The sequence below is a fragment of the Daphnia pulicaria genome, chromosome 2 (assembly GCF_021234035.1).
Source record: "Daphnia pulicaria isolate SC F1-1A chromosome 2, SC_F0-13Bv2, whole genome shotgun sequence".
Lineage (NCBI taxonomy): Eukaryota > Metazoa > Arthropoda > Branchiopoda > Diplostraca > Daphniidae > Daphnia > Daphnia pulicaria.
Window position 1 is genome coordinate 2,363,656 of NC_060914.1, and position 23,828 is coordinate 2,387,483.

General features: G+C 40.1%; 5 protein-coding genes across 6 annotated transcripts; 2 read left to right on the forward strand and 3 right to left on the reverse strand.

Moving 5' to 3' along the window:
• Window positions 1-876: 876 nt before the first annotated feature.
• LOC124327011 (thyrotropin-releasing hormone-degrading ectoenzyme-like) lies at window positions 877-8,792 on the reverse strand. Of its 2 annotated transcripts, none has more exons than XM_046785790.1 (18): window positions 7,242-8,792; window positions 6,130-6,917; window positions 5,955-5,989; window positions 5,651-5,771; window positions 5,249-5,572; window positions 5,063-5,182; window positions 4,937-5,000; window positions 4,712-4,865; window positions 4,560-4,641; window positions 4,306-4,486; window positions 3,731-4,225; window positions 3,482-3,657; window positions 3,102-3,416; window positions 2,961-3,039; window positions 1,793-2,897; window positions 1,406-1,705; window positions 1,177-1,338; window positions 877-1,104 (listed from the first exon to the last, which is right to left on the reverse strand). In XM_046785790.1, exons 2-15 carry the CDS (start codon window positions 6,744-6,746, stop codon window positions 2,709-2,711), a joined length of 2,952 nt encoding a protein of 983 aa, XP_046641746.1. In that variant the 5' UTR covers window positions 6,747-6,917; window positions 7,242-8,792; the 3' UTR covers window positions 877-1,104; window positions 1,177-1,338; window positions 1,406-1,705; window positions 1,793-2,708. The 2 variants fall into 2 exon arrangements, with proteins under 2 accessions (XP_046641746.1, XP_046641747.1); XM_046785791.1 differs by lacking the exon at window positions 7,242-8,792 and having other exon boundaries at window positions 1,793-2,271; window positions 2,330-2,897; window positions 6,130-7,228.
• LOC124326905 lies at window positions 1,003-1,702 on the reverse strand. Its single transcript, XM_046785621.1, has 3 exons — window positions 1,406-1,702; window positions 1,177-1,338; window positions 1,003-1,104 (listed from the first exon to the last, which is right to left on the reverse strand). Exons 1-3 carry the CDS (start codon window positions 1,700-1,702, stop codon window positions 1,003-1,005), a joined length of 561 nt encoding a protein of 186 aa, XP_046641577.1.
• Window positions 8,793-9,448: 656 nt separating the features above from the next.
• Window positions 9,449-14,878, reverse strand: LOC124327015 (aminopeptidase Ey-like). Its single transcript, XM_046785802.1, has 16 exons — window positions 14,811-14,878; window positions 14,162-14,298; window positions 12,883-14,032; window positions 12,782-12,816; window positions 12,562-12,682; window positions 12,094-12,473; window positions 11,947-12,022; window positions 11,837-11,885; window positions 11,627-11,780; window positions 11,480-11,561; window positions 11,203-11,383; window positions 10,615-11,112; window positions 10,357-10,544; window positions 9,988-10,299; window positions 9,820-9,898; window positions 9,449-9,759 (listed from the first exon to the last, which is right to left on the reverse strand). Exons 3-16 carry the CDS (start codon window positions 13,455-13,457, stop codon window positions 9,616-9,618), a joined length of 2,874 nt encoding a protein of 957 aa, XP_046641758.1. The 5' UTR covers window positions 13,458-14,032; window positions 14,162-14,298; window positions 14,811-14,878; the 3' UTR covers window positions 9,449-9,615.
• Window positions 14,879-19,425: 4,547 nt separating this feature from the next.
• Window positions 19,426-21,211, forward strand: LOC124327202 (GDP-D-glucose phosphorylase 1-like). The gene is made up of 7 exons (XM_046786163.1): window positions 19,426-19,644; window positions 19,758-20,062; window positions 20,157-20,259; window positions 20,370-20,470; window positions 20,586-20,764; window positions 20,857-20,925; window positions 20,995-21,211. Exons 1-7 carry the CDS (start codon window positions 19,435-19,437, stop codon window positions 21,126-21,128), a joined length of 1,101 nt encoding a protein of 366 aa, XP_046642119.1. The 5' UTR covers window positions 19,426-19,434; the 3' UTR covers window positions 21,129-21,211.
• Window positions 21,212-21,380: 169 nt separating this feature from the next.
• LOC124327268 (lysoplasmalogenase-like protein TMEM86A) lies at window positions 21,381-23,393 on the forward strand. The gene is made up of 6 exons (XM_046786260.1): window positions 21,381-21,574; window positions 21,897-22,066; window positions 22,228-22,421; window positions 22,501-22,616; window positions 22,726-22,836; window positions 22,913-23,393. The coding sequence occupies exons 1-6, from the start codon at window positions 21,554-21,556 to the stop codon at window positions 23,123-23,125; spliced, it is 825 nt and encodes a 274-aa protein (XP_046642216.1). The 5' UTR covers window positions 21,381-21,553; the 3' UTR covers window positions 23,126-23,393.
• The last annotated feature ends 435 nt before the right edge of the window (window positions 23,394-23,828 follow it).

Below are 23,828 nucleotides of genomic sequence, written 5' to 3' on the forward strand. Positions count from 1 at the left end.
AACAATGTAGTTTTACGTTTATTACAACCTTTTTTGTCTATGACTCTATGTGAACTTCGTAATGCTGCGCAACACATTATTGACTGTTTGCTTTCAGCTCTGGAAGATCTGTTGTGTCTGATATTTTTTCCAGTGCGCTGACCAAGGATCATTCTTCTATTACACTATTTTATGTTAATATCTTTTTATCTTTTTTTTTTAGAAACCATTAGTTTTGAAATTTTAGTTTTCAATTCAGAAATGATGTTTGAGTTTCACATGTTGCAAGTACTTTATAACTTCTACCTTTTACAGTTTTTTTTACATTTATAATCTTAAACAACCCTCATAAAATTGACTTGACACTCTTATTTCTTAACCTTTGTTGAATTAATTGTACTAATACCTTTAATGTTACAATGCTTCGTCACGCGTTCTCAAAATCTCAATATATATTCGACAGTTTGACTTAGGATTGACAAATATCTTCTTCTTAACATATTATATACACATTTGTTGTTATTCAAATCAACAACAATATAAAATTCAAAACAAAAGGTCAGAAAAGGTCCTACAAGACCATTTAGTGATTATCTACTTACCACAGCACTATACAGCAGAGATTTTTGCTACCCTGCAACAAACTAATATTCAAATTACCTTCTTGATATTTACACACTGGACACTGCAGAGTGCAGACGAATGTGCAGATCATGTTTCATGATTTACGATTCCTACGTCATCTAACGATCACTATACCAAGCAAGCTATTTTCCGTTTTAGCGATTTTTTATTCGCATCTAATAGATAGGAGAGAAAGTGTGCAATCATTTTTGGATAACTCCAGCAAATAAAAAATGCACAAAATTTTTCCCCTAGAAATAAAAAAATTTGAAATTTCGTTGCTGTATTTTAGTGTATTAACTATTTTAATGGTAGACTTTATTTATTTTTGAAAGCTAAAATTGGATAAAACAATCGATAAACAGCCTTTTTAATTAAGGTTCTTGACTTCTTGTTTCTTTAAAGAGGAATGAAGGTAACTTTACTGAGGCCACGGGCGCCGTGCCCAAGAGACGTATCGTCCGTGGAAGAAATGGTCCAAGCTACTGTCATTGGTCCAGGCTTTTTACAGATAAAATTGTAAGTTCACTCGTATTTCAATGTGTAAAAAGATATTTAAAAAAAAAAATTTACCACAATAGGGACATCTTGGGAATCGCCAGTATTGAGACTACGTAAAATGCGGATGATGGTCCACGGTTCCTCGTATCGAGCACTTTTCAACAAAATATCGTTGCTGTCATCAAACAAGTGTCCATTAGCAGGATCAGGATTCTCCAGAGCAATGTGTCTATCCTATATAAGCAACGCACGTAACATTAATAAAAGAAAAACTGCTACTCTTACGTTTAAATTTCAATACTTCACTGTAGCCCAGCTGGAGTTCATCATTGAATCCCACCATGATAACGTCGCCGTATGATCCAGGCTGGCCAATTTTTCCCTCAGCCAAACTAATTCCCGTCCAGCCAGTGCAGTTGGCTTGGATTTCTATTTCAATGTCACCCGTGCCTTCAATTACTGTCCAGCGTAAAATGAAAGCAGGGTCAAGTTCTTGCTCATTTTCCATGACTGTTTCGCGATTGCTGGGTTTCGCCAAGCATCCACAGCTCAGCAGTATAACCGCTACCATGTAACCTAAAGTTTGGGTGAACTTCATTTTCTGCCAAAAAGAAACGATGATATAAAGTAGATTTTAAGCATGAATAAATTATTCTCAGTTAAATTTTGAAAGTTTTGCAGTACTTACATTTTGTAAATTCTCCTGCCACAACAAAGTATTACAAACTGACAATCAAGTAACTAAACAAAGTTATTATATAGTCTTAAAAAGCCTAGTCATGGTGAACGGCATTTACTCTCTGGCATTAACACTATTTGCTGGCGAACTGATAAAGCAACTTAATAAGGTACAAGGGTGATCGATCACACAGAACTCAAAAGATTAAGGAAATATTGACGATAATTTTTTTACATAAATGAAAATTGCTTAATCTATTTAAATAGTCCTTGTTATTTAAGTTATTTTTAGTTGTTATGGTCAGTTAAGTGAAAATTCAGATCAATTATATTTCGTAAAGGATATTAAATAAAAAAACCAGTCGTTACCTCGAAACAATTATTTAGCGTGAATCGACAACATTATGCACGCTAAGTAGTCGGACTCCTTTCACAAGACCGCAATTTCGATTCATTGCTGTTTCGTCTTCCGTTTATATCCTATTTGCTCTCTGAAATTACAAAGCTGTATTAATTTGAAAATAACGATTGATCCATTTGAACTTACCCAGGCAGCCTAAGCCAAGATGATGAACTTCGCCGCCAGCTATTAACACAAGCGGTGAAAAATCTCACCTGATTGTTTTTCGTAGGATTTAAGTGATAAGCCCCAGTAGTACTATTAATTTGAGTAGGTCTTTATATTACAGTTTACCAATAACAAATAAAGCCTTTCTGAGAATGTCTTTCAAGCTTCAACAATTAACACCATTCAGAATGCAAATTTCAAACAGAAACTTAAACACCTATAATTTAACTTTAGTACAAGCTCATCAACAATAAAAAGTGTTAGTTAAGTTCACCGTTTGAATTGACATTGAATAAATTACGTACCAGGACTACCAGCACAAGAGAATCAATATTATGTCAATGCGATGAAGTACAAATCAATTTTCAGATAATGAAATTTCTTCCACTTGAGTTAGGTCATTGCTAAAATCATGAATTAAACCCTGATAGCTTAAGTCTAGCTTCAGCAGCTCAACCTGTCGTATATTACTGCTTATCGTGGCGACGATGAGATCGGTAATTCCTGGTCCGAGCTCTTTTTCTTTTTGCTCCAAAAAGGCGCTCACCTTAAGTATATTAAAAATTAAAAATTAGTACCTTCTCTTGAGCTTTTTGGCTGAAATACCAACCTTTCTCAGTTCTACTATTGAGGAAGAATGTCGAGTGACAACCACAAGAAGATCCCGCATCAGAGCAGGATTTCGGAAACTTATTAAAGTCAATCACAATTAATTTTTGATAAAATATTTCACAGAATATGCGAGACTTACTGCTTGCTGAGAAAGGCCCAATTTTTCATAACGAATGTCATGACCGACGACCGGGCAGAAGGATTCTCAGCTAAACTGTGTAGGATGATTGAAGTTTCAATCGGCTGTTGGCTGGTACTAGGAAGAAAGACTCGAGAAAGCAATTGCTGGATGCGATTCACATCCGCGGTACAACCCATCGCTTTAAGAATTTTTCTTTTCTCGGGCAATTTTGTTGAGGGAACACGAGTACTATTCCAAGCGTAGGACCATTCTGATTTACCTCCGTGGCGCAAGGCTGTGCACCAAATATGGTCAAAATGATTTTTCATTAACCTATGTGCGTTGATAACAATGTAAATGAATGATAGGGTTTACTGAAAATTGTATGATAAACATACCTGGATTGAGCAGAAGTCTCGGTTCCATTAGCAAAGTCATGGAAGAGGCTTAGAACACGACTCACGCATTTATCATCCTCACTTAGGCAGCGAAAATCAATATCAGTGGAATAAAAATTTCTGGACTCGGTTTTCTGCGACGGCACAATGTAACTCATCATAATCTTAACCATGTTCTATACGCGATAAAAACAAAATTTTAGTTCAACAAGAATAACAAATTATGAAATGTAAATCTGGAAAACGAACGGTAAGATAGTCATTGTTGATATGTTGCATCTCCATCATTTGTTGAATACGACCGACATGGCCGACTGCAACACTTCGAACGAAAGGTTCTTCCTCAGCATGTGCGAGATATTCAATCAATCTCAAGCTGACTTCATACGGTAGGATTTTAATGTGACAAAGAGTGAACACGTCGTCAATCAGTTGGGCTCGATTCAAAGCTGGAATCACTGTGTGATTGCGTTCAAGCTGTTCAGACAGAAGCTCCCATCCAAGCCGATCATAATTCACTCGGTAATAGCCGCTGTATTCAAGGTTAACTAAAATCCAGGTGCTACTGTCATTGGGACCTTCAATGGCCATCGATGGCACCTTGGGAGTAAGCCACACTATCGGAAGTCTATCTTTTAGAGAGAATTTAGGATCTCCACCATTGGTCATTGAGATAGGGACCCACCAAGAAACAGTCTCGGGAACGTTATCCAACGAATGCATATTCAAATCAGAATATGGTGTCTAGAATATAAATAACATTTTAGCAATGACATTTTATTTTCATGCGGTATTGAATTCTTTAAAATCGTTTTGATACGCACCTGTGTAAGTTGGATTGTACCATCTGGATTGCGATCTACTTGAATCAACGGATATCCAGATTGGTCAGTCCAATTCTTCATGATCCTAGTCAGATGTTTGCGAGAGGAAATTGTGGACATCCGGCGAGATTCTTGGGTGAGAATTATCCATAAGTCGGTGCTGTTGGCGGCTTTAAATTGACTACACAAATAAAATAAGTTCTTTCTGTAAAATAATAAAAAAAAACTTTCAATCTAAACAAATGTAATCTTACAATTTATTGAAATAGCGATTGAGCCCGCTACGGAAAGCTTCGTCTCCAACAAACGATCTAACCATTCTGAAAATCACCGACGCTAGAGAACCCCAAAATATCATGAATATTAAATATGTTCAATGATATTTAACAATTTGTAAGAAATAAACCTTTTGCGTAGGCAAATCCGTCAAACTTATGTTCGATGGTAGGAAGTAGTTCAACTGGATAATTCAGTGGTACAGATATGTTCATGTTATCGTGAAACAACGCTTGTTGAAAAAAGAGGACGGTGATGACGTCAACTCCAAGTTCAGGGGCTATCTGCATTACAAAAAAATGAAATACAAGTTTTAAAATAATCACGTAGAATATTAAGCAGAATTTAACTATACCCGATTTAGGACGATCCCCTCAAAAAGCGTTGCTAGCCCTTCATTTAACCAGATGTCAGACCACCTAGTACAACAATTAAGAATCAATATTTAGTTAGTAAAATTACAAAATTACAAAATTCTAACCAGCTAGATGTGACGAGGTTTCCGAACCATTGGTGAGCAAGTTCGTGAACAATAGTGATGGCAAAAATAGCCTTTTCCATTGTGTCATCCTTATTGCTATCTTTAAGGAGAGTAGATTCACTAAAAGAGAAATTGGGAGTTGGATAAAGGCGGTACATTAATTCCTATGTAATGCGTTATACAAACCTTTGCACGATCAAACCCCAGTTTTCCATGGCTCGGGCTAAATCGTATCCTGGGAGTGAGACCATGTCCAGTTTAGGTAATGAGTAGGGTACGCCAATGTAGTTTTCTAGCGTTTCCATGATTTGAGGAACCAAACGGTACGCCAGATCCAGTTGATTGAATTTCGGTTTCTCAGTCCATAGTCTGAGAGAAACATTTCGGCCGTCTATTGACAGGTAGCTGGTTTCCAAGTACTCGAGTTCGGACAGGACGCACGCCAGCAAATAGGTTGACATCGCCGGAGTTGTTTCAAATGTATCCCAAACCCAATCGTCAACGGTTTCTCTGTGTGTGTTCAAGTATATGTGTGTCTTGAGACGATAACTGGATAACATTCTATTCCAACTTATGCATAAAACTTACAAGGATTTTGACGATTTCCAAGGCATGTTGGAAATGGCTTTTAGCACAGAATCATGTCCAACTGTGAGTCCAATAGTCGCTTTGAAAGCGGGTTCGTCAAAGGAAGGGAATACTTTACGAGCTGATTAGCATAAAATAATAGAAAAAGCGTCGTTACAATACAACAGGAAAGTACAAGAGTTGAGATTTCTTTGGATTACAACTACGATACACGTTCAATGGCAATGTAGGACAGTGGAATAGTGACCTATTCATTCGATTTCTTCTCTCTATATATTTAATACATTAAAGCAAATGAGCTCACCATGTGCAGGTTCGAATTGAGTGGCCCCTAGCCATCTGATGGGAAAATAATGATAACCCGATGCATAAATAAAAAGAAAGAAAGAAAAAAAAACAATTTCCCGTGAAAGTTTTAAAGTTATTTGTTTCCCTATTTTCAATTTTAAATAAAAGTTGCATTCTAAACAACACAATACCTTTGCGGACAGCAATTGCTGACGTCTTCATTTTTCTTCTGGACGCGGAAGAACCCGATGTTGTCACCGTCATTAATCTCTGCCAAGTAGAGGATACCGATCCTGTAATAGGCACCAACCACCAGTTCCTCTTTAAGAATAATAATCAGTTGTTCAGAGTCTTCATTTAAATGAACGCTTTGAGCAATATCGTTGTCGTCTCGAGCCTTTGGTTGGTCGTCGTTCAACTGTTCGAGGGTAGCCAGTATACCGGAGAAACATAACTTTTCCACCACTGATCTCGATGCCCCGTTGTCATCAGTCGGTTCACTGTCTGCATAAACAACCGTCTCGACGGGAAGGATTTGACCGTGAAGAATAATTACATTGGTCGAGGAATGGACTGTCACATTGATCCAAACGTGGCCACACAGTCGAGGTTTGTCTTCAATAACTGGTAAAAGTGTCAGTTGATAGTTAACAGGAGATATGGCATCTGGAAGTCGATAAGGACTAAGATTTTCTGCTTCAGTATGGGGACTTTTCTTCGTAACCACTAGTCTCGCAAAATAAAAGGCAATCAATAGAACTTTCATCATCGAATTCGAACAAACAAAATTGACTTTTAAGCACAGCATGATGTAACCACAAAATTAACGAATACGAAAAACAGATGTGAGCCTGCGCTTGTAAAATTATTGGCGTTGACAAATAAAAAGAAGCGTATAATATTTTTACTTGTGATCAGCATCAACGCCGCTTGCTGACTGATGGTGAGTCGACCATTTTCTCCTCAACATGAGGATCACCTGCCCACATAAAAGAGAAACCTCAGGGTTTTTTTTTTCTTCTCTCTTTTTCGGCACGTGAAGTCGAAAACCGCATTGTATGGAAAATAAGTAAAAACCACTCCTACACCCAACTAACAATGGCAATGCTATTTCGGTATAGACACGAAGAAACAGTATAAAGTTAAAACGACATTGATCGACAGCCCTATAGTCACCAAAAGAATCGCGGCCACTAGGTATACTACAAAGTACAGTCACACAGATTATTCATTTGTGGTTTGCTGATCTCACATTTGAAAGGTTGGACGATGTCGGATGTGAAATGTAGTATATTTTTTTTACCTTTTTACAGTATGTTTCCTGGTACTGGAATTCGGTGACGATCACAGCACACACGAGCCTCACGACTCACGTGTTCACGATTTCGATTGTCTATAAAAGTGTTGACTGCTAGAATTGCAAATCAGAAATTCAGAAGGCTAGGTTGCAAATATTGCGTGTAAAATGATTGACATGTTTACAACTTATTCCGTTATTTTCCATTCAATTTTTAATTGGAAATTTCCATTTTGTTAAATATATGTTACAAATTGAGTGCATCATCAGAATGACTCTCAAAATATCGAGTCCATCCCTGATAACAATCAGGTTTGGCGGGTTCCAACACTTTTTTTTTTTTAATTGGTTGTCTCCCTTTTGGCTCAATCCTGTTATTTTACATTGTCCCAAATTCTCAAGTCATGATTTTAATTCTTTGACGGAACTAGAAGCAGGAAGCTATTCGAGCGTACAAAAGGGACAAAAGTATTTGTATGGCTCGTCCCCATCACAAGGCTTATTATAATAGCAGATGTATAGTAAAGGAACAAGCGGGGGATAAGGTCGCATGCATAATGTTGCTTGTTTGCTTGTCAAAGTAGCTTACTCGCCAGGTTTTTCGGAACGGAGATATAAACCAAACAATACATAAAGGAGAATAGGTTCCGGAATAGAATTTATTTAAGAGAAAAAAAGTTGCGATTATGTTAATTCTATACGGTACACGAAACGGTGTCGGACGAATAGCCAACTCAACTTTCTACATAGCGAGAGCGCCCATCTTATTGATAAGAACCTATACTGAAAATGAGAATATAGGTTATCCAATCGGTGTGGTCCGCCGCAATTCATCAGCATTTCGCCTTTCCTTTCCGTCGTTCGATATAATTATTAAGGAAACTAGTCCATCCGTAATTCCCTTTCCTTGTAGGTATATAACATATGGACAGGACACGTTACAGGCAAATAAAAGGCGTCAGAATCTTGATAAGCATTTGAGATCACGTCTGACGTTTGTGCATGGCTGCAATAATATTATTGATACGGAGCACCTGATAAACTTTGTCGTGCCTAAATCCGTAACATTCAAAATACTAACGGTATCTAGGCGTATATACAGAACTGTTTACGATCTCCATCGAAAACCCGTCGAAAACTGTCACGATTGAAGTCGGATATTGTTCGTCCCTCCGAGCGATATCAGTGCGGTTTTGATTGACAGATGTTTTTGAAAAGTAGGAAATGCTCTGATTTTTATAGTATGGCTTTCTTGGCTTTAATGAAACTAAATTCATTTTCGATATGAACATGTTCGCAGAGTAGCAACCAACCTGTTGAAAAGTACCTAAAATAGAGCACAATAGAAATAATAACCAGTGGAAAATGCAACTACCGTGTTGTTGGGACTGATAAGTATGTTGGGCGCTACCCGACGATTAGAAACCGGTGCTGAATATCAAAACACGTTGGGTCATTTTCATGTCAAAGCACATAAATAAGGCAATCGCAGACTTGACAGTGATAACGGGAAAGACGCCAAGTTTTCTAGTCTGTATTTTGAAATGATGACAAAACAAGTCTGCGGGTCTGCTGCCATGAAAGTGATTTTTGACTTTCAAAAAGGAAGAATAAATGAACGCCATCTATGAACCATAGTTGGCATCTTTCAATCGAATCGTTTGAATTTTGAAGGGCGCCAAATTTTCAAAAATGTAGAATGGACTAGTCGACTTTGATTTGGAAACTCATTTATAGAAAAGCTTCCATCTACACCAATGTATGTGATTTCTAGCGCACAGTACCTTGAAAGAGGCGTCCACTCGTGGAGGAAATGGACGGACCAAAGATTGCCCATAACGGTGGGCGGCGTAGGGCAGCGGAGGATAACTCGTTGATGATTCCGGAGTGAAATTGGAATCGTATGAATCTTCTTTCCATAGGCTAAGCCCGTAAAGATTGATGGCGTTACAGCAAAGGACTCGGGGTAGGTACTCGTTGTAAATGACGTGCTGCTAGATGGCAGCGACAATCGTCCGGCTCGTCATGGCCACTGACGATTGAGAGCCTGAAGCTGGTCGGTGATCCTATTGTATTTTTGCATTCAGACCGTGTGCAATACGCTCAGGTAAAATGTGTACGTGGTCTTAACGCTTATAAGGATTGACATCATAAATTTCTTCCACGTCTGGCGATCATCTCCTCAAAGCGAAACGATTTCATTACTAATTGTATGCGCAGATACTTATATATTTAGCGACCACTAAACTAAGTTAACATCAGTCACGTTTTTTTGTACAAATTTTAAATGTTTTGTGATTGTTAGTACGAGACCTACATAGGCGTGCTTTAGAAGCATACGGTATGAATGGCAAAGTATCGATTTGAACAATTTATAATTCTACTTATTATCGGAATGAAGAGCTCCACGGAAGTTGTCGCTGGTGAGTTCTAACCAAAAGAGATTATTTCTTACAGCAGCGAGAATACGATTAACACCTCCGGCCTCCAGCTCGTTTGAGTTATTCATGACGAATGCTCTCACCTTTTAAGAAAAACCAAATTGATTGATTCGTTAATTTTAGAAGGTAAAATGAAATCCAACCTTTTCCAGTTCTTCACTTGAGTAGGAATGTTTGGCGAAGGCCGTAAGTAAGTCAGAAGTCACGGAAGGATTTCGGAAACTAGATTGAACAATAGCGTTTCCATTAGACTCAATAGTTCACGGCCTATATCGATTCCTCATAGAGAGAGAGAGAGAGAAAGTGCTTACTGTTTGTTGAGGAAAGCAAAGTTTGACAGCATAAAGTTGAGGGCAATCGGTCGAGCTGAAGGATTCTTTATCAAGCGATTCATGATCATTGAAGTGTCTTTGGGTCGTTGTTTGATGTTTGGATGTAAAACTCGTGTCAGTAATTGCTTGGAATGAATCGAGTCCGTAGTGCAACACATTGCTTTGAGCATCTTCCTCCTTACTAATGACGATTGAAGGTCGGATGAGCGTGTCATATTCCATGCAAAGTCCCATTCGGAATTGCTTCCGTGACGGATAGCAGCACACCATATGGAGTCCGAGTTGGCGGATCTAATAAATAAGCTCAATTAATAAAAGGAACATTGCATATTCATATTCAAAACTCACTTGTCGTCTTCTGGAAGGGTAGAGCCGCTAATAAAGGCCCGGAAAAGTAAAAGAGCTTTATTGACGCATTGGCGATCTCCCACGTCGCAATCACCGGTGCTCAAATCCCTCAAATCATTTGTAGACATTTTCGCCATTCGAGATTTCCGATCCCGATTAAGATACGACGACATACTCCTGATCAGTTTCTGTGTGAAACAATGTTGTTTAAGACTATCATTAATTAAATCAATTAAGAAAAGTAATAATAATTTTTACCTCTTTTTCGGGATTTTTAATTGCATTTTCAGAGGTTCCTTCAATAAACTGGATGTGACTTTGGGCGACTCTTCGGATCAAAAGGTCATCGTTCGTATTGGACAGATATCGAATCATATCGAGGGCTACGTCGTACGTGATAATTTTCGCGTGTCCCAAAACGAAAGCGTCGTCGACGAGCTGTGACCGCGTGATAAATGGAATGACGGTGTGATTGCGCATCAACTGCTGAGATAGAAGATCCCAGTTTTGTTTGTCGTAGTTGACACGGTAGTAGTTGCCGGCCTGTTGGTTCACCAACACCCAAGTGTTGTCTCCCATCGTGCCTTGAAATTCCATCGAAGGCTTTCGAGGTGACAACCAGGCGACGGGAAGCAAATCCTTTGGTGAAAATTTACGTTGCTCACCATTCGTCATGGAAATGGGAACCCACCATGACGCCGATATGGCCATTGTAGCGTTATCTATGGCGGGAACATCCTCACTTTTGAACGGTCTCTATGGATGGATATCAATCAAATTCATTTTGGGTTGTCCACAATCACCCCTATAGTTAACGTTGATTGATTTCATTATGAAGACTTATACTTGACTGATATGCAGGATTCCATTTTTGCCTCGATGGACATGAACGAGCGGATATCCAGGCTGTTGCGTCCATGTTTTCATGATTCGAGCCACGCTCATCCGACCGGAAATGGTGTGTGTGCGACGGGCTTCTTGATTGATCATATTCCACATATCTGTGCTATTGGCACTTGAAAACTGACTGCACAGAGAAATCAAACCGTACATTTGTTATTATGCGCTCCTGGCGTTTGAATTATTAAAAACGCGTAACAACAAACAAAAGAAGATAACTTGCAATTTGGTTAAATATCGGCGGATGGCTGATTGGAAAGCCTCGGGACCAACGAAACTTCTTGCCATGCGGAGAATTGCAGCTCCTGTCATCGTGAAAAGTCATCGTGAATTTGACAGAAATGCTCGAATATTTTGGCGAAATTCATACCTTTTGCGTAAGTGATGACGTCAAATTTTTCATCGGCCGTGGGATAACTGCTAGCTGGAGCGCTAAGAGGGAATTGAGTACTCAAAAGATCACTTCTCATGACCTCTTGAAGAAAGACGAGCATCACCGATTCGTGTTCCAAATCGGATGCCACCTAAAAAGGCCAAAATTATTATTCAGAAATAACGATAAATTTGAGAAGTTATATACTTGTTCCAAAATGAAACTCTCCATCAAAGTGGTAAGGCCTTCGTTCAACCTTGGAAAATAATTTCTGGATGACGCAACACATTGAAATTGAATGATTTTAATTAATTCACCATATATCGTCCCACGAAGTAGCTGATACGAGATTGCCAATCCATTGATGAGCGAGTTCATGAACAATAGTAGCCGCTGAAAAGGAAATCGAATTAATTTAACTTACAAGTCCTTTTCGGGCATAAAATGAAATTGAAAAAACGAACCGACTATCGACTTGTCTATGCTATCCGTTGTGTCGTCCACCAGCAAATTCATTTCACTGTGAATAATGAGCCCCCAGTTCTCCATGGCTTTTCCTTCCTCGTATCCAGGAAGGGCGACGACGTCCAGCTTGGGCAAAGAATAAGCGATACCCGTATAGTCCTCCAATCTGTCTAATGCCTTGGGTATCAAGTTGAGTGCAAAATCCAGATGGGCAAGTCGGTGACGGTGCGTCCACAATCGAATAGGAACGTCCTTTCCACTGATTGAATGATACACGGTTTCCACATGACCGAATTCAGTGAGTACGCAGGCAACCAAATAGGTTGACATGACCGGTGTCGTCTCGAAAGTGTCCCATACCCAATGCTCCACTGTGGCCCTGAGAAGACACAAGTTGTCCGTTAATCATTTGAAATAGCTATAGATATATACGAAAAACTTTTTTTTTTAGTCGCGGTGGAACATACATTGGCGCTGAAGATTTAAGCGGCATATTGTTGATGGCTTTCAAGGCAGAAAAGTGTCCCACCGTTAACTGGAAAGTAGCTTTCTTATCCGGCTCATCTATGCATGGGAACATCTTGCGGGCTAATCGTTTCAAACGCATAAAATCATGAAAAAGAAAATAAGTTTGTCGGCAAACACTTTTCTACCACTCGGGGCATAAATTATACAAAGATAAAATACCCTGAATGGCCTCCAGTTGTGTGGCAGCAACTGTCCTGTAAATCCAATGTGTCCCAAACTGATTATCATCAGGATTATTAACAAAGTAAACCAGTACGTACCTCTTGCAACAGTCGGTTTCACCTCCAGCTTCGTATTTTGCCCGGAAGAATCCTGTGTTGTCTTCGTAAATGTTACCGGTGTAGAGTAAACCGATTCGATAGTAGGCTCCTTTTTTCAAAGATTCACCCAAGACAATGCTCAGATACTGCTTCTGTCCATCTAGGTGATGATCGAGAGCGATATTGGAATGAGCTATAGCCGAATCGTGATAAACGGCTGAATTAAAACACAAATTCTCCACCGCTACATCATCCTCGGATCGGTACTGAGTAGCTCTTTCATTAATATCCGGCGATAATGGCAGAACGATGGTTTTAAGGATCTTCAACTCTGACGAGTGTAGAAGAATGATGTTTGTTTCTGAACGGGCTTTGACGTCAATCCAAACGTGTCCGCACAGACGAGAATCGTCTTCCAGAATGGGTAACAATGTCAATCGATAATGAATCGGCGAAACGATAATCGGCAACTGGACTAGATTTTCGGCCGATATTACCACCTGAAGCATCACTGTGGTCAGCAGGCAGATAGGAAGGAGAACAAGGTGATAATACGTGACTCGAGGGTTAGCCATGTTTCGAATATAAATAATCCAATTGGAGCGCAAAGGCGGAAGAAAATGATCGAGTCTATAGTTGGATACAGCGTCACAGCAAATGCTTTCACGCTCGAGCTACTGCTGGAAGGTACGTCGACATTCTAGCGAGGCGAGAGAGCGACTGAGTCCCGAACAGAGCCAGCCTAAGAGTGTCATAATCTTTCCCGAAAGAGAAAGAAAGATAGTCCCGTCCTTTATAACCCGCAACCGCCAAATTTGAACATCCAAAAAGCTATCCTAACACATTTTTCAATATTTCGTGCACCCACAAGGGTCTTTTTAGAATTCAGAACTTGGTTCACTATTTAGAAAGAAAAAAAACATTGCACGTCCCGAAGAACGTTCTCACAACTTGTGTATAGTAGCATCTCTCGTAAATGGGTGGGCCTGGTACACCTTGCTACTGTCATATTACCAGCACACTTCCGTTCAAGGATTCGTCGTTAGATATGCTCCACTGCTCGCATCCTTCAATTCCGGCTTCTTTTTCTTATTTCCATCTACCGGAACTCCCGCCCTTTGTCACACCCGAATAATTTCTTTGACATAAGCTTCGCCAGTCGCAAGTATTTATACAGCAACAATAATTGCCGGTGCAGAGAAACGTGAAAAAAATATATAGCAAAGGTGAAAGTAAAGGAGGAAAAAAAAAAGAACGTTAAAATTATTTTCAAACAGACCTTGGAATTCCAATAGGATATCTTAGTGGTGTTTTCTTCCTGAATTTTATAGCACGGCGGTTGTAACGATGAGGAGCTGCCGGTAAGGCAGCAGGTCTCTTTTGGACAAAACATTTTCTGGTTGTAGAAATTTGCTTCTAGAGATTAAAGTTCAAAGCGTTTTTTAATTGGATTACCATTCAACACACACTAAACTCTGAAACATAGATATTGTTTGTAGGCAAATTATTCCAGTGTTGTTTTTCCAAGTAAATCAAAGAGTTTAAAATGATACATAAATTTGCAAAGTAAAACTGTTGGAAGCTACAATAATAATTATTAATATTGCAGCATGAAACATTTCAAGAAGACTTTTACGAGAAATGAAAAATTTTGTTACCATGTTACCATGTTTTCTAATGCAACATGATTCACACATACTTTTGATTTTCCTGCAGGAACAACACTGTAATTATGTTCACAACTTAGATTATTAAATGATTTTCAAAATCAATTACTTTAACTAATCTCTAAATGCAAATGCAAGGCTTGATGTGGGGTTGGCCACGTTGTTTTCGGTAAGCAACGTGATATCTTTCCAGATCGACTTTTAACATTAATTAAAAAATTACTTTAGCAATCCATATAATCATTTCAAATAGAATTTTACCTTCAGCTGGATTTTGAATGCCATCATTTGTGTTTACTTCTTGTCCTCAACTTAGTCTCAATTTTTTAGAAACAAAACAGAAGCAGACGACACTTATCCAATAGCTGTCTTAAATCATTAAAAATCAACCCCTTCCCTTAAATCCAAACCGCAAAAACGATAAAAGCGGTTTTTTCGTGCCACGCTTGACATCCACTGAACGGATCGAAATTATTTTTGAATCAAATAGTTCGTTTCAGCAAGTAGACTAGGCCCCCTACCAAAGACAAGATAAAAGAAAAAATTTACACGAAACCCGCAGATAATTGCTTTTGGACCGAAACTGCCACAATAAGACCCTCCAGGACTCTTTTATTTGTTAGCCAAGAGGGAACAATTAACGAAGATTTGACTCTTTTAACTCACCGCCATTTCGTCTTATCGCTTTATTCTAATTAAGCTGCACCGCATCTAATTTATGCGGAGTACCAGGTGTTTTGTGTTATTATCAAAAAGAATCGACGACAGGTGCTTCGACGAAGAATTCCGTTGCGTGATATTTATGCCTTATCATGATGCCGTCAATATTTTAATTGCACCGATTAATATTGGATTCGAATTGTTTGACGTTAATTAGGGTTTTTAAAACGCTTCCTTAGACAGAACAATGTGTATAGGAGTTATACAAATTCAGGTGCAATCATTCGTGACATTATTCCCGCGTGAATGAATGAATAAATTTCAGCTTCATTGAAATTCCGCCGCTATTCAAATGGAAATAGTTCCACTTGAGGGGAAATGAAAAATTCATTTCCAAAAGTCGCGAACCTGTCGGCGTAAATGAAATGAACGGATGGCATTTTTCAGACTGCAGAGTCACTGCCAAACATTTCCAGCTGTAATAAAAAGCTTTAAGCGGATGGCAATATGTTAAGCTGGATTTATCACCCGACAGCATGACATGTTTGTAGCAAATGTTCGAGTGGGAAAACTACTATACTTGAAGTGTCAATTGTTGTTTTCAGCATATGTGTATGAGATGACCTAAAACTCTCGACTATCCTGGAGAAATAAATAACTCACAGTCTTTGGAGTAGTAGTGTGATGGCAGCCAATTAGCCAAGAGAAAGAAGAAACGACGACCTACAAAAAAGAAAACGTTTTTCCCGTTCGTGACTTGATGTCGCCGTGTTACAAAGAAGAAGCGCAAACGGAGCGCAAATGGTCAAGATGACGCCGGCAAAGGACATGTGTCAATAATCTATGGAGAAAAATTGCATAGTGTATAGGTCCATGTGAAAACCATATCCAGAGAAGAGAGAGTTATATAGCTTCGTTAACGAATGCTGACATCATGAAAAACAAGTCGTAAATTGAAACGAAATGGACTGCTTCGAATTCGTTTCAAAACGTTTTTCCTCGTGAAAGTCAAGTGATGCTTTTATGTGATTTTCTGTTCCCGTTAAACGGAACCGTGTCGACCGTATAGCAGCAAGTGTGAAAAGGGGTAACTTTCTTCATATCACATGTTCAGCACTAAAGGATATCCAGCGTACCATCCTTTGTAAGAAAGAAAAGTGGGGCATTGCAATTACATCATTTTGACCGAAAGTTTTTCTTCAAAAAATGGAATTGTGTGGCATCATTTTAAACACAGGCCCCTGATCGAAATTAAGATATAAATGTGTAGGAAAATAATGGGCGTGACCGTGTGTGCCTTGAGTCGTCGCCGGGTGTTATTTCCGTAACTACAGCAGTTCCACACGGGGGGGAAAGATAACACAAATGGACTCAAAACTTATCTCGTGAAAAAGAAAACCACCGACCGAACCCTCTTTTAGGGTCTCTGACCCACCGAGTGTAGCATTTAATTTATGGACTCGGGTCCTAAACTATGTTAGCTTGAACTACCAAGTTGATTGGCTTTGTTCTTCTTCGTCGTCCCTATTCAACAGTAACATCACCAAGCCTGAGGTCTCTAGTCAGCATATATTTCCAAAACAAAGGATGAGCAGGTTGTTACGAAAAAAAACAGAACATGGTCTCTTGGATAAAGAATGTAACACTGTTTAGTTTATACATCCTAAATTGACCGAGATTGTCCCATTTGATATTTACCTAGTGCATGCATAATATTTGACCGCAAACCGCCAACCAAAGACAAATTATCATACAATTTGTTTGTATTTCAATTTTTACTCTATAAAGAGGTCTTATCTAAATTCGCCGTCACCGCAATCAAGTATAGCCGCCAAGTTTTTGGTGGTTGTGAATTTTTCTTTTGGATTTATATTCTATTACGTCAACTATGGAGATATAGTTAGAAGAAGCGAAGGTATACGTATATACAAGTCACAGAGATTTATTTGCTCTCGAACGATGTTCTTTTGTTACTCTGCCATTATCCTTATCCCCAAACATGGTCGTCGACGTTGAAAGAGAGCATAACGGAACGCCGGAATCCTCTCTAATGTCAGTGATGCTGATGCTTGGATTTCCTCTTGGCACGCGAAAGATCAAGTCTACACTATACAGAGTGCCCTTTCCGTGTTAGACCTTTGAAACTCTATTTTACGAAGGCCAGCAGCGCGTTAATACCTTTGGTCGTTTCACCGGCAAGAGGAGAGTCCGAAATAGGAGAAAAGAAAAGATGTCCGATAACCGTGTCAGACAAAATATATATAATGATTTTTCTTTCTAGGGCAGTAGAATTATTGCGCGGCTACTATACTATATACTTGTGGGTTTGGCGGTTTGCTATACGTTTACGGCTGAATCGTTAGGTAAGACCCCCGTGAGATCGTAACGGAAGATTTATTGGATTTCCCGCGACTAATTCAAACCGAAATGGCCTGATAAAATAGCCAACTAAAAGTGGGAATTAGGCTTTTATTGATTTGATTGGTGCTGTTTTTCAATCAAACTATTACTAAATTTGATCATATTTTCACCTGACGTCGTATTATTTATGAGTTAAGTGTTGATTTTGCTGTCTTTTCTTGAATTTTTACAAATGCCCATCTTTACTCTTTGCCATAATAAGATTAGTTTTGACCGATTTTAACGTATTATTTCAATGTACGCGGACGTCATTTTTGGAAAGGTTTATAATGATCCTGCATGTAGGTCTGCCAATCAGCGACTTCCTTCTTTGGTCTCTCTAAAAGGCTACCGGAATTTATTGTTCTCTGGGAATTTTGTTTCCAAATTTTATTCACCAGGACTCCGCGCAACATATAAAACCAAAAAAAAGGACTTGCTATGTTTCAAAAAGTATTCTCTTGATGTACAAAATATTCAATGTGCGCGCTAAATTCTATTTGGTCATGTCCGTATGTGTAAGAGAGATCTCGTGTATCAGACATGTTTGCATTCAAATGTCTCAGACGCCAGAACTTGTCGGATCTATTCCGTTGTAATGGCTACATGTCCTTTGTTTTATTGGCCAACAAACTTTCCCATCAAACGGGTACAGAGAAGCTTCTCTGAGAGCAGCAATTCGCTTTGGTCTGTTAATTGTGTTTTGGCAACGATATCTTTTTCACGCTTATTCACGATGCCAAAAAATCCCCTGCTGCGCTTCAGCTGTTTTTATCCAAACATTTCCATTCCAAAAACATGCATCGCTTGACTCGTAGATTTTGTTTCAGAACAAATTTATGTTCAGCCCCTTATAGTAGAAATATAGGATGTACATGTTTGACTTTTTTTATAACAGAACCAAGAACTTTTGGGCGAGGCCAAGTAGAAATAAATTAACGATCGTATATAGCAAATTTATCATATCTTGAAGGCAATTTGAAATGACTCATTGAAAGTCAACAACATGTGATGGACTATATTGCTAGTAGGTACGACACAAAAAAGTCCCGTTAACAATTCGATTGATTTATTGGGCGATGACGAGATTTATTTTCTAATTTGGGATTTCTTACAATCCGCAATATAGCGGCGCTATATGCAAATCAGGTTACGTCGATTATAATCGCTCGGCAGGTGGAAAGCTTTTTAGGTCCCGTTACAGATTCACTACAGACGGACCTCAGGGCAGCACTTTGGAATATACATATGGAACTGGGATGTGCGAACTATATTTCACCCAAGTTCAAATGATTGCTAATGATTTAGACCAATTGAAGAATGAAAGTAGCAAAGGACTATTACGTCCAAGTCTTGAATGATCCATTAATTACTCCATTTAGGCTTCAGCTGGATGGCTACCTTATACCCCGGTAAATTTGGTTAGTGACTAAGTCACATCTTGGACTTTGATACTTGGAAAATGTATAACTGTACCTGACAAAGATCATTTCAAAATTTCATACCCATTGAAAGACTTTCCTTTGTCGTGGAACTCGACTATCTTCTTTTGAGACCAATAACCTAGTCCAGCACACACATATATAGGATATGTCTCGGTTCCTAGAAAGGTGAGAATTCCACCAGGCCCAATCATTTCCCATTCAAAATCCACAGGTACCAAATGTCCTTAAACGTTTACGCGAGATACAAACGTCACGTCGTAGAATACTGGACGTTATGAGATCGTCGCTGTATTCTAGTTTGACCTTAGTCATGTAGCCATTTCAAAAATATAAAATCGTCTTTTAGGCCATCGTCAGTTTGCTTCGACAGAACCGTGGTGATGGGCAGTTTTATTATTCACGAGTCTAGGCTGGTGGTGACCTCCGTTCCGGCACCTTCATCGTCGGCCATCATCCACCAGCAACATTCCGAATTCGACAGAGTCCTCAAGAGCCGCTGGAAAGAGGTCGCTGATTCAGCCGTCTGCTTTTACCGTCTTGACCGCCTTCAGAATAAAGTTATTGCGGGGAAGTACGGATTCGTTGCACAGGTTTATACTAATACATACCGCTCAGCGCTTCATTTGAATTCGAGCATTCATTACCATATAAATTTTGTAAACAATTTGGTTAATTTTCATCTTATATTTGAATATATTATAAGTACAATCCGGAAAAGTCCAAACCCGGATGGAGACGGCCGGCTCAGAATTTCCAGAAGGTGAATCCCAATTTCGATGTCAAACAGTTTAACTTTAATCAAGTTACCGAGAGGGAGGTCGTCATGGGGCCGGAGGAGCTACCAGCCGTCGAAGAAGACGAAACCGATACGTTCCTCCTCATCAACATCAGTCCGATCGAATTCGGCAGTTGTTTACTGGTGCCCCGGATGACGCAAAATATCCCGCAGCTCATCACGCTTCACGGCCTGCAAGTTTTGCTGTCAACCGTTTTGCTCAGCACCGATCCGTAAATATATAAGACATTATAACCATTATCTTTTCTTTTCCAATTAAATAAATGATTTTCGGGCCGTTTTTCTGATATTTTGCTACGGTCCAAGACGTTTGAAGGCCGGTTTTAGCAGTGCGGGAGGCTGCGCCTCGGTTAATCACCAGCATTATCACGTCTATTACCTAGAGGAGCAGCTTTATCTGGAGACGGCGGTAATATTTATAATAAAAATAATGTGTTTACTTGAGCATGAAACTCGGAGTCGTTTAGAAGACCCTAAATAAACAAAGTCGTTTGTTTCCTTTTTTCTTTTCGTATTTAGCCAGTGGAGCGCATAGCTGGTCCGTGTTTCGCCGTGACGGATTATCCGGCTAAAGGATTCGCCTTTCAGCTCGACAATAATGATCCTGCCCAACTGGCCAGGTAAAACCTGCTGCTCGGCGTTTCTAACGTCGCGTTGAAAAAAACAAACAAAAACAGTATAGAAAATGTCGTTATCCTGTCATCCACAACTTCTCGTTTCGTGAACAATATGAAGGCACGTTTTCACCTTGGCTGATTACATGAGGCAAAACGAAATGGCTCACAATATGTTCATCACTCGCGGGAGAGGTTTCGACGTCAAGCGGCCGGGGTTGTCGGCCGACGCCGACGTCCATTACGGAAAGATTTACGAGACGCTGCGCGTCTTTCTGTGGGCGCGAGAACCCGCTTTCGGTATACAGGCTATACTAGTAGAGCGGAAGCCAATTGCTTGGGCCATGATTGACGATGATTTTTCTTAACTATTTTCTGTGTGCTGCGCGCAGGAGTGAAGAAAGATTACGGCAGCATGAATCCCGCCTTGTGCGAGATGGGCGGCCATTTGCTCACGACAGGTTGAAAACAAATCATTCATTTCACATTTTTCGTTTTAACAACGTGGGGCTCAATGGCTTTTATTATAGATAAATCCGAGTATGAAGCGATGACAGAGGAGGCGGTCTCGAATATCCTGCAGGACATGACGTCATCTTGGTTTCAGCGCGTTCTCCCGAAAATCCCGCTACTTTTTCACGACACTTTTCAAGATTCCTCTTGATAGAACAATTATTTTTGGCGCTTATTGTTTTGTATTATTTTGATTAAATTTTCTTTTCTCTGGATTTGTTGGATAGTGTTGGAATGCTTCTCGTTAGATGGCGAAAGAATCAGGTAAACAAAAATTTGCTAAATCGTCGTTGTCTGGACGAACGAGGTGGTTAGATAACGACGGGTGCGTACCTCCTTTTCTTCGATCGTGGATGCGTAGATTCGCAGACTGAGAGTCACAACTGTGGATCGCATGAAAACCAACCGACAGTCATCGCCAGTCCTTTCGGAAGCCCCGACGTTTGTTGTTGGCAGTGAGCCTCGTAATAATATTAAGAAATTCGGCTGCTTTCTTTTTTAATTCTTTGGTGCTCCACTTTCCAACACTTGTGCGCACTTCCGTCACCCATTGTTGCCATTGTCCTTTCGTGAGCCATGACGTCACCAAAACAAGTGGTATGTGTTTAGCCTGTATCATTTAGACAGATACAATTTAATTGAGGCCTGTGTATAATATGATGTTATTCGATGTTCTACATGGTGATTTGTGTGTGTCATAATCAATGCGGGTTGAACGGGTGTAACTATACTGATTGCTCTGATGGCCTTTGTACCAAGAGCGCATCGCAACTATCTCTGGGTTTTCTTTTGTCTTATCGATTAAGACTTTTTTCCCGTGTTGATTGATTGTCTAGCCTCTAGCGTTAATGTTTGTTTTAATTATCTCCTCTCCCCTTTTTGGTTGTTGGCCATTCGGCGAACGGAAAAATGCGTTTAGCTGAAGAGCATCGGGCCGAAATTGGTGCCGTTCTTCAAGACGTTGGCCATTTATTTCGTCGTGTTCATTCCGGAAGACAATCCATCGCTGTTGGCCATGTTCATCAAATGCCTGCCGGTCGCCAGTCTCCTCCTCTTTGTGCTCATGCACGGAATGAGCCTCGGCAACGAGTGAGAGTCTTATATTATTCAAATGTTGATTTTATTTTATTTGTCTTCTTTCTTTTGGTCGGTGCAAGCGCACTCGACGTTCACCCTCAAGGCCGTTCGTTCACCGTGGAAATAATAATCAAAAGACTTATTTGGTGTGTTTTTGATTCCCAACCCAACAGGTACACCTTTTCACGACGGATTTTGATTGGTCTGATGTTCTCGTGCCTGGGTGACGGGCTGCTCGTTTGGCGTGAGCTCTTCCTCTACGGGATGGTCTCGTTCGGCATCGGTCACATGTTCTTCATCTCGGCTTTCGGCTTCCAGCCGCTCAACTTGTCGCTAGGCATTCCCATGTACATCGCTTCGATGTTGGGTAAATTCAGATGAAATTGCCCCTTGGCAGCAATCAAACACAAATTGATCACACGCCGGGCTTTATTTGATTTGATAAGGTCTGTCCGTCTGGCTGCCGCAGCAAACTTTGATCTACAAAATGACCGTTCCGATTTACACGGCCCTTTTGGTCACAATGGCGTGGAGGGCTGCAGCCCGCGTCCGTTTTTTCGAGGTGAATTGAACGAATAACTCATTTAAAGCGAGTGCAGATCGATACAAAGCGGGCGTCGGCTGATGTGTAACCGCTCACCAATTTCTTTCTTTTTATTTATTTCCCGCAGGATCTGTGGACCTGGACGAAACTTTGCTCTTGCGTCGGGGGTTTCTTCTTCGTCATCTCGGATGCCATCATCGGATTTCACATGTTTTATTCGCCCATTCCTTACGGCCAGGTAGGAATAATATTCCAATTGCAAAAGTGAACAAGTTACTACGGCGATTGATAATCCACTTGATGTCGGGCGACAGGTGCTGATCATGACGACGTACTATGCCGCTCAGCTGGGCATCGCTCTCAGCGTTGTCGACTCGAAAGCCAGTTACATCCGGGAGGAAGAGAGCCGGAAGAAGAAGAAGCAGCAGAGACATTTACTCTTGAACGAGCAGGAAGGAGGATCGATAATGGCGGGTTCGGCGGGCACCGACATTCGCCATCGGCGGATTGGCTCCGTTGAAAACTAAAAAAGATAAAAACAACACAACGGCGAGTGATTCTCTCGGGCCAATACGGCCGTCACCACAAATATTATTCCCACACATTTAATATCGTATTTTCGTCTAGTCCTTAATTAGTTGCCATGGCAATCGAATTGCACTATTGAAAAAATTTTGACTCTGTAGGTTGAATAGATATGCAGAGTGTAAACAGATTTCAACGTTTGTGTATCACGTATATATTCGACCCGCCAAATTCGAATCCGCAAATAATACATCCACCGTATACGTAAAACGGCCTTATTATATTTTTGAAATTCTTTATCGTTCAACACCAGGAAAATGATGGAAGAGCACGTTTGACATTCACACACACTGGTGAATGGATGGTCTTGGATCAATGTTTGTCTTGGGAGTTTACATCACGACACAGGGCGGAGCCTGTTGTTGATTGCAGCCGTACGGTGAAACACGGACGTGGAAGGAAACTTATTAAATGCCATATCGTTCGTGACACTGCCAAGGGATCGCAACCGATCGCAACCCAACGTGAATATTGTTATTCTAAACGGATCACACATCCAATGACAAGAATGTATCCATTTCCTGGAATAACTTAATCATTTCAAAACAAGACACTTGAACGTGCGCTGCTGTAGCTGCGGACTGCGATACAATCACCAGATCGGAAACGAAGGACGTGGAGAGGTCGTTGTTTTTGCTGGGAAAT